Source organism: Euphorbia lathyris, chromosome 3 (assembly GCF_963576675.1).
Source record: "Euphorbia lathyris chromosome 3, ddEupLath1.1, whole genome shotgun sequence".
NCBI classification, from domain to species: domain Eukaryota; kingdom Viridiplantae; phylum Streptophyta; class Magnoliopsida; order Malpighiales; family Euphorbiaceae; genus Euphorbia; species Euphorbia lathyris.
Genome location: NC_088912.1, coordinates 108,730,260 through 108,739,818, shown reverse-complemented (window position 1 = coordinate 108,739,818; position 9,559 = coordinate 108,730,260). Strand labels below are relative to the sequence as shown.

The 9,559-nt window shown below is 33.6% G+C and overlaps 1 protein-coding gene across 1 annotated transcript; it reads left to right on the top strand.

The window, feature by feature from the left end:
- The first annotated feature begins 336 nt into the window (after positions 1-336).
- Positions 337-2,381, top strand: LOC136222854 (calcium uniporter protein 4, mitochondrial-like). Its single transcript, XM_066010552.1, has 2 exons — positions 337-961; positions 2,034-2,381. Exons 1-2 carry the CDS (start codon positions 380-382, stop codon positions 2,379-2,381), a joined length of 930 nt encoding a protein of 309 aa, XP_065866624.1. The 5' UTR covers positions 337-379.
- The last annotated feature ends 7,178 nt before the right edge of the window (positions 2,382-9,559 follow it).

Here is a 9,559-nt window from a genome sequence, read left to right as displayed (position 1 = left end):
TATCCTTATCCGTTAATAATGAATAAATAAAACAAAAAATATTACAAATTTAACAAAGTATAAAAATTTAATAAATCATCCATCTAAAAATTGAAAAAATTATACCATAATCAATAAAAATAAAGTAATTTAGTGGTATCACTCAATGGTTGAAGAACAAAAGACGATGTTGAAATATAACGTCATAACAGGTCTGATTCTTCTCACCTCGCCCTAAAAACAATAAAAACATTTATCTTGAAATTGAAAATGAAAGATTCCCTGCTATATTTCATATTTCTACCTTATAAAAGACGTCTCTCCGTCTTTCTCCATCAGCTCATCCAAAAAAAACGTTTCAGGCTCTCAAACTCAGCCCACTGCCTTTTCTTCTTCATCAATGGCGCTTCGTAAATTGTTCTGGAAACGTCTCTCGGGAAGATACACGGCGGTGTCTCTTCAACAATCTCCAATCTCTTCCCCTATCTCATTACAACCCACGGTACCCCTAAATGCAGCCAAATCAAACTTCCACAAAGAGTATCTCAACTCGTCTGAATCCTCAGAGAGAGGATTTTTCCGTCGTTTCCTTCACCGGAGATCAATTAACCAGCTCACTAAGTTCCTTTCCATGCCTGTCGGGGAGAAGCTGAAGGAGAGACTCAAAAGCATCAGTGGAGATCCAATCGGCTTTGATGGACTAGCTCTTTTGCCTCAGGCGAAGGAATTGGAGGCTATAGATCTAAATTGTTTCAGAATATCGGTTGAAGAAGCCAGGAAAATCTTGAGGTTATCTCAGATGGAGAAGCTGAAATTGAAGCTTAGGCAAATTCAGGAAAGCTCAATTCAATATCATGAGTTCGTTCAGATCTGTGTTGAGGAGTGTGGAAACGAAATCGAAGGTGTTGAGTTTGCTAAGACGTTGGATCATTGTGGAAATGTGATCGTTCAAAGGAGTATTGTGTTCCTCCGCCAGGAGCAGGTATAACTGGTTATTATTTTGTTTCCGTTTTTAATTTTAACGGCGATATCAATCGGATTTTGTGATTCAATTAATCATATGAGTGCTGGTTCGGCCGGAGAAAGACAGAAGAAGAAAATAAGTAGGCATGCATAATAGGTTCGACTTAGACGTTCAATATTGGCCAAGCAGAGCACCCGTAGTTGGGATTCTGCACAGATATCTGTTTTAAAACCACAAACATAATGACAGATTTTTGGAAACGGACACATGCACAAGTGGATTTTTTTTGGATAAAGATAAAATTTATTTTTTAACACTAAATCAAAATAATATGTACTAATATTAGGAACTAGGCTTAATGCATTCGTCACCTTTAGGGATAAGGTATCAAAATAGGCTTAAAGTTTTCAGGACAGTATAAATTTAGGCTCCATGTACAAAATAACATCAATATATGCTTAACGCAAAAGGTACCAATTTAGATCTTGATAGCAAAACGTGACCCGTTATTCATATTATTCTGTTAAGATCTTTCAATTGTATATGGAGAGAGAAGCCAGAATTTAACGGATTAATATGAATGATGTGTCACATTTTGTTATCAAGACTAAATTGGTACCCTCTTTTAAAAGTTAAACCTATATTAGTGCTATTTTGTAAGTGAAGCCTAAATTGATACATCCCCAAAAACTTTAAGTCTAGTTTAATACATTTTCCCTGAACTAATAGATTACTTAAAATAAGTTGACAGTCAATTTTTCTGAGACTAAAAATATATTAAACTTAGAAACTAACATGTTTCAACAGAAAAGAACCATCAATTATTGGAAACCATGTTAATTTGACCACAAAATGACAAATAAAAAACTAAATTATGTTTGAAATATTTCACTCCAAATGAAACGTCCCTCTTTACATTTTGGAATGACATGTTGTAGTTAGTCCTTATCTCATGTCCTATAAAAGGCTGCAAGTGGCTTTCATGCAATCATGTTAGGTGCACTTGATTCCCTCCTAACAAACAAACAAATATAAAATTGTGCTATTCTGAGTAACCCCATTAAAATATTTTATTTTTTATGTTTGACAGGTGGCTAAATCAATTCAAAACATAATTACCCAGTCAATAGTATATCCTGATGACTCAAAAAGAGAGCAATTGAAAGAAATGGAGCTGCAAAAGGCCATGATAGACAAAAAGGCTCGAGCCCATGTTCGAGCAGAGCTATATTGTGGACTTGGGTTCTTAATGGTTCAAACACTTGGGTTCATGAGGCTAACATTTTGGGAACTCAGCTGGGATATTATGGAACCCATTTGTTATTTTGTAACCTCTATTTACTTTGGCCTTGCATATATGTTTGAACCATGGAGGTTTTCAGGAAGGGTGACAGTAGAATTCATGGGAAAGCTTATCCAGATGAGACAGAACCATTGAGCCTTTTTGTTTATCAGCACTGTAATCAGAATGTCCGAAACTTAAAAATTTAGAAAGTGTGACAGTAGAATTCATGGGAAAGCTTATCCAGAGCCATTAAGTCTTTCTTGGCAGTAAGGTCATAGGCCTCAATCATGGCCTTGCGACTACTATAGATGTGGATATTCTAATACAGATGAGACAATTAAATTGCAATTGTTACAAATGACCAATGCACAAAACAATGCATAAAGTATCAAGAAAGAAGAAGGGACCAACCCAAAGTTTTTTATTTTTTACAAATACCATAACATTTATCATGCAAGGGCCTTCCAGTGCCAACATATTTTCACCATGAACAAAATAAGTTATTCAACAATTTTGCTTCAGGTACTAATTCCCACAAGGCTAATCATTGCTAAAAGCTTGTTCTGTATGCCATATGATCTTCATTATGATAAAATTCCAGTTGTTTAATCTATAAACAGTTTTGCAGCATACCGAGTTCACCATTCGCACAGACACCATCCATGTTTAGAAAAACCATAACTTAGTGAAATCAGTTAAAAATCATAATAGATAGAAACAAATTTATGTGCCGAGAAAAACATATTTTTAGATAGTTGATGAAAAAACATACCTCATCACACCATTGCCTTAATGATTTGAGCAGTCAGTGCCCTATTTCTCGTGTGACCGAATCTCCTGCTATTTTTAATTTAATAGGAAGGTGTACTCTAATGCCACATCTTCACTCAAGCGGAAAGCATCGGTTTCTTTAACATCGAATCTGATCCCAAAAATAGCTCCAGAAGGCACATCTGTGGGTATTAAAAGGACGAGTTTCAAGGTGAATGAAAGGAAAACGTTATCCTGGTAATACAATAATAGCATTAGGAGATCAGCTCGGTGAAATAATTTGAGATTTATATTGACCGAACTTTCATCAAAAGGTGCAATTTCGACAAAGGCTGAAGCCTTCCCATAACAAAGAGAGTCTTCGTCTAAGCCACCGAGGATAAGTGGTGGTCAGGTGTCATAACAAATAGACCCAGTTGAAAAATAAATTTATGTTATCAAACATCATGCATATAGTTCCAAATGAAATATTAATTCTTGGCCATGCCATGAAAAGAAAAGGTATCATATCAATATTGTAATCAGAATGTTTGACACTTAAAATTTTAGAATTTAAATGAAGATCAATGCATTCATTTAACAAGTATATTACTCTCTCTCTCTCTCTCTCTCTCTATATATATATATATATATATATATATATATATATATATATATATATATATATATATATATATATATATATATATATATATATATATATATATATATATATATATATACACACACACACACATGAGGCTGAAACTAGTGAAAATTCCCAATAATTTGAAGAATAGAGTACTATGGTTATAGCAATTATAAGGTCATCATTATATCAACCACAATAGCTCTTCCCATACCAATACATTTCGGATTTCACAATATCAGCAAGTTAGAGGGAGAGAACCTCAATTACCTTCATAGAAATGCCTACCTCTTCAGGAACTAACATACCTTTTTATTTAGAGATCATTGTAGGTGTTGCTTGCAATTCAATAACTGATCAGCAAGCAAAAGAAGTAGAAGTTAAGTTAATGTTCAAAGATCATGGTTTAACTAGACAATGAATCAATGAGGTTCAGGAAAAAACATGTCTGAGGCAGGGCAGGCTTGGAATTATATATATAACTATATATATAACTATAACTATATATATATAATATATACACACACACCAGTTATATTGGGTAGGACTGTGAAGGGCCAGGCGTTGGGCTGTGAAGGGCGAGGCAAAAGATATAAAAAAAAAAAAATATAAAATTAAATCAACAACACAACAACATAATCTAGAAACTCCAACTTACGTTCTATAACACATCAAATTCTAAAGTAGCTCAGAAATAGATATTTGTGTTTGTATAATTGATTTATCAAGTTAAAAGGTAACCAGTAGTCTAGTGTATTTGTGCTCTTTTTCTTTGACATAGTCATAAAATATATTGCATATCCACCACAAAGCAGCTGGAAAAGGAATGTGTCACGAAAGCTAACTATTAAAATACAAGGATTTTTTTGAAAGGAAAAGCATAAGTTTTACAACTATTATGGGGAAACCAAACAGTTAAGCTAATCCAAATTAGTTTCTCCAATTAACAATATGCATTAATGAGTGAACAATATGAGTCAAAAGACAAAATGGATAAAGTTTGCCATACCTAAGGTGTTATATATGAGAAGTGGATGGCTTATCTTCTTTTCAATCTTTGAGGGATGAGAATTTAATTCTTATTTGCCTTCCTACAAGTAGACATATGCTCATCTGGGTAAAATTAATGATATCCCACAAGCATTTCATATACATAATTGCACCAATAGACCATTTTCATATATCATAATCTCATTTAGATTTGCATCAGAAAAGATAAATGATTATTTGTAGAAGAAAATTTTAAGTTTACGAACAAATCACATTCCATTCCATATCACGTCAATCTAAAATACTTGAAAAGCACATTTACATCTGAAACCTAGTCCCTCAAAACATTTAAAGAGCCCAACATTTTCCCAAATAAGCGCACAAGCTATGACTAATGTTAGCTTCCATTTAAACAACGCAATCACTACTAGACTGGGAAAGGGCTAATAAGAAAGAAAAGAAAAAGAGTACAAATCTCACCATCTTCTGAATGCTTTGCTATAAACCCATGTAATCTATGACAATGAGCAGGGACGAATTCACAGTGGGGGCAATGGGGGCACTTGCCCCCACTGTGTTCTAGAATTCCTTTAATCTTCCCCGGTACAGTTTGAAAGTTTGAAGTTTTGCCCCCTGTTAACAATGGCGATGGCGGCTACTTATGGTAAGGTTGAAGAAGGAGGAGTTGTAGAGTTTCTTTTATTTGTTTGTTTTTTTGTTTAAATGAAACGATACCGTTTCACTATCGTTTTTTTAGTAAACAGTAAAAAAAGTAGAAGGAACTTAATGTTTGATTAGCTGAGCCCAAAAAACAGAAGCTGCGCCCACCCACCCAAATCACAATCCCAACATAAGGTTTGATTTTTATATTATTTCTATGGGTTAAAATTGAATATGGTTTTTGATGGATTTAGTTATTTCTTTGGTTTATAATTCCTTACATATTGTTAATAGTTAATTTAATTTTCTTTATATATTTGATTGTTTCTGTTACATAATGGTTGAAGATGCAATTTCTTGATTTTTTATTAGTTTTCAAAGTTCTTTATTTTAATATTTGAGTTGAGTTGAATTAGTTAATGGGATTGCAAAATTTGATCTTAATGTGTTTGGTGAGTGTAAATTTAACTCTAACGTATAAAATGATTCAAATTGAACTTTAACATAAATGTAGCTCTAACGTATAAAATGGTTCAAATTTAGCTCTAACGTATAAAATGGTTCAAACACTCGACCCAACCAATATAAATATCAAATTTTAACCATTTATTGCCGAAATTTTAAAAAGACTAAATTGAATGTTAAAACTAAATATGCACTTCACAAAAAACATTAAGGTCAAATTTGATATTTATATTTTAATTAAGAGATAATGTACCAGAATAGGTATATGGTTTTTGAGAAAGTTTAAATTTAGGTTCAACGTACAAAATAACACTGATATAAGCTTAACATTTAAAAAGGGTATCAAATTTAGATATCGATAACAGATTAGACACGTTATTCCTATATACTTTGCCCCCACTAAATGAAAATCCTTGATTCGTCCCTGACAATGAGGTCACCCTCTCGTTCATCGAGGACATTGTAACTGCAAAAAGAAAATGAATGAGTTACGAATCTGAAATTAAGAAAATAAATTACAACATACCTTTCTTTGGGTATAAAAGAATCAGAATTCCTACTTAGAAAGCACTAAACGTCTAGAGAAGATGATCGAGAAGTGGTTCAGACTATCGAGCAGCACGCAATGATTGATGAAAAGCTAGGGCTTGAGGTTGACGGAAAAGGGTTTCTGCAATAGAAAGATAATAAAGTGATCCAACAAATAAATGAAAAGCTACAAATTGAGATTGAGGAGCGATGCTTTTAGGTATGGGGAGCGGGAAAAAAATTGTCTGAAATTTTAGGTTTTTAGAAAGCAAAATAGGAAGCGTGGGTTTTGGGGGCAACCAAATTTAGGGAGTTATTAATTAGGGGTTGACCTCTTACCAATAGAGTTATCAAGAGTATGTTCTTTTTAGGGTAACGATATATACAGCCCTTAGGGCTGTATATTAGCATTTAATAGGATAGTATATTTATATTTATTAGTGTATTATTTTTTTTTGATAGAAATTGGGACGAGATAGAACTTGGGCGGGGTGAGCACCTATGGCCCAAGAACTGACAACCCACATTTATTAGTGTATTATTTATATTTATTATTATATTGAAATTTTAAATACAACAAAACCTATTAATGTAAATATTGAAAGTATACAATTGTATTTAATTTATTCAAAAGTTCAATACAATAATATATACAAATATTAGAAATACACTAATAAATATAAATATACTACCCTATTAAATGCTAATATACAGCCCTAAGGGCTGTATATATCATTACCCTTTTAATATTTATAAATTTCCCTCAATGTTTTTTATATTTACATGTTTCCTCTCTTTTCCGTATCCTATATTTCATAGAAGTAGCATTCTTTGTGTCTCTATCTCTATCCGTGTTGGTCTGAAAGATATGAAATTTAATAATTTTAGTGTGAAAGATGTGAGAGTTATCCTATTAAGTTAGGGGCTTAATACATCATTTGTTTCTGAAACCTGTCCTATTTTTTTTATCAACATCTTAAATTTTTAAAGTATTCCGATAACCCCCACTTTTTTAAAATGTTATGATAGCCTTTCCCAACTTACTTAAAATATAATCAATTAGTCAACTCATTCTAAAAAATATAAGCTGCATGTGAAATGTGTCTTCCACATATCTTAGAATCTAAAGAATAGAGGGTTTGACAATGTCGAGTTCGGACTTCACTATCTTCTTCTTCCCCTAGATGGATGGGTCCCATTTTCCAATATATGCTTACCTAACTAGTGACATAGCAAATATGAATTTTGCTTCCTAGTGCATACCAAAAGGGTGATTTTTTTAGTATTAATTGCTTATATTTATATTTTTCTTTCTTGTCCAAGACTCAATAACTCCTTGCGGGAGAAATCCGATTGCACGGCTTAACCAAAGACGTTTTCTGTATGCTAATGGGTGGTTGAAGTGCTACACGGTGAACTCCTCTATTTGACCTTCACTGAAATATTTATACCATGATATGAGACGTCAGGTTCGCTGGGTTTTTGGCACGAAATTATACCGTAATTTCTGGGTCGACGAATGGCTTTGTCCGACGGTTGCAGATAGACTAGAGATACCAACATCGGAGAGAAAGTTGCTCACTGACAAAGTGTAATAGTTTACATTGAATTCGACCTAGCATGATTTATGTTGGTCCCTTGTAAGACAGTATTAGTTCCAAAAGGGGGGGGGGGGGGGGTGAATGGAACTAACGGGTAATTTTGGTGTTTTATAAATTCTCACTTTGTTACCACGAGACTCAAGAACCTGACTATCTTTACGGTTCTGATTACAATTATGGCGGTCCGAACCAAATGTTAAGATTTTACAATTGAGGAACTATAATGCACTGCTTAAGTAGTAAATGATGGAACAGAATTAGATAAGAACCTTCATGCAATGACGGTTATAACATGTAAGTAATTAGAAGAAGTAGGTCAGAAGTTAGAAAATAGTTACTCAACAGATTTATCCTGGTTGAGTCTCCAGCCTCCGTCCAGTCCCCAGAATACCTTGTTCTGAGATTTGATCCACTAGAGCACTCTTTCAGAGGTAGAGCACAAACCTTATACAAATAGAAAGAGCCTCTGTAAAGTACCTTCCTTTACAATCACTCAACTATCTACACTTCTATTGCTTGCCTATAACCGAAGCAAACAATAGAGCTTTCGAAAGAAAATATTATGAACAATGGATTTTCTTTTACAAGAAATACAATGAAGATCTAAACAATATCCTTGGACGAAATAAAGTAAGAACAATTCTTGAGTGCTTGAATATTGCTTTTAAAGATTGATTTTTCTTGAGAGGTTTTGGATTTCGTTAAGTCAAAGTGAAACTTGTGAGTTTCTATTTATAAGTAGCTGAAATCAAAAGATCCGTTTGAACTTGAAGTTACCGTTCTGATAAAACGGAGATTGTCCCATTTGCTTTTGACACCTTTTTATCTGGTAGGTGAAAAGGTCTGCCACACGTCCACAACTTCAATCTTGGGCCGTGTAATTCTGCTACCTTTTATGTCTGCTGCTATGGCATAGGTATGTTGATCTGACGTACCATTTGTGTCACTTATCTTTTAGAACAACCCTTTGGGAATAAGCATATCAACTGTTGATTTCTTTGAACTTGTGGACTCCGGATGCAAGTACGGTCTTCGGAATCAATGATCAGTCTTTATTTGGCGATGTGGTCCTTCGTTACAAAAATAAGCCTTCAATGTTTCTCAAGCCCCTTCTGTTTTTTTACTATAACTTAGATCAAAACACTCAACACATAAGATTGGTAAATAAATCAACTTTAACCTTAGTTTATTTATTTGGGATTCTGATTAATTAATTTTTGACACATTCAAAAACTATATACAAAATCGTGTTTCAACAATCTCCCCCTTTTTGAAGTTGACAAAAATTTCAGAGAAGGAATGTTCGCGTTATGCTCCCCCATAATTATTGCACTTTACTTTTGTATAGCTCCCCTAGAAGGATTGCTTTTCTGAACTTATTACTGATGTCATGCTTAATGCGATATTCAGAAGATGTTAGGATAATCGAATTTTGGAAGTTATGAGAAAACGAGGTTCATATTAATAAACATAACATATTTAGGCTTATCAGCCTTCATACAACATCAACAGCAGGAAAAGGAAACATAACGGAAATCCTAACATAACAAACAAAAGTAACAAGTGTTTTGAGTATCTAGAACAACCAGCACACACTGGTTTAACATATTTGTCATCATAAAACCTTTCTTCCTACCCTTCCTTGGATTTCTCCTTCTGAGCAGCAACAGCTTCCTTCTCTTTCCCCC

What these genes read in the sequence shown, in the direction of transcription:
- LOC136222854 (XM_066010552.1), top strand. Translation starts at nt 380, where the DNA reads ATGGCGCTTCGTAAATTGTTCTGGAAACGTCTCTCGGGAAGATACACG. An exon ending in TGTTCCTCCGCCAGGAGCAG is followed by an intron (nt 962 to 2,033) that starts GTATAACTGGTT and finishes TATGTTTGACAG; the next exon opens with GTGGCTAAATCAATTCAAAA.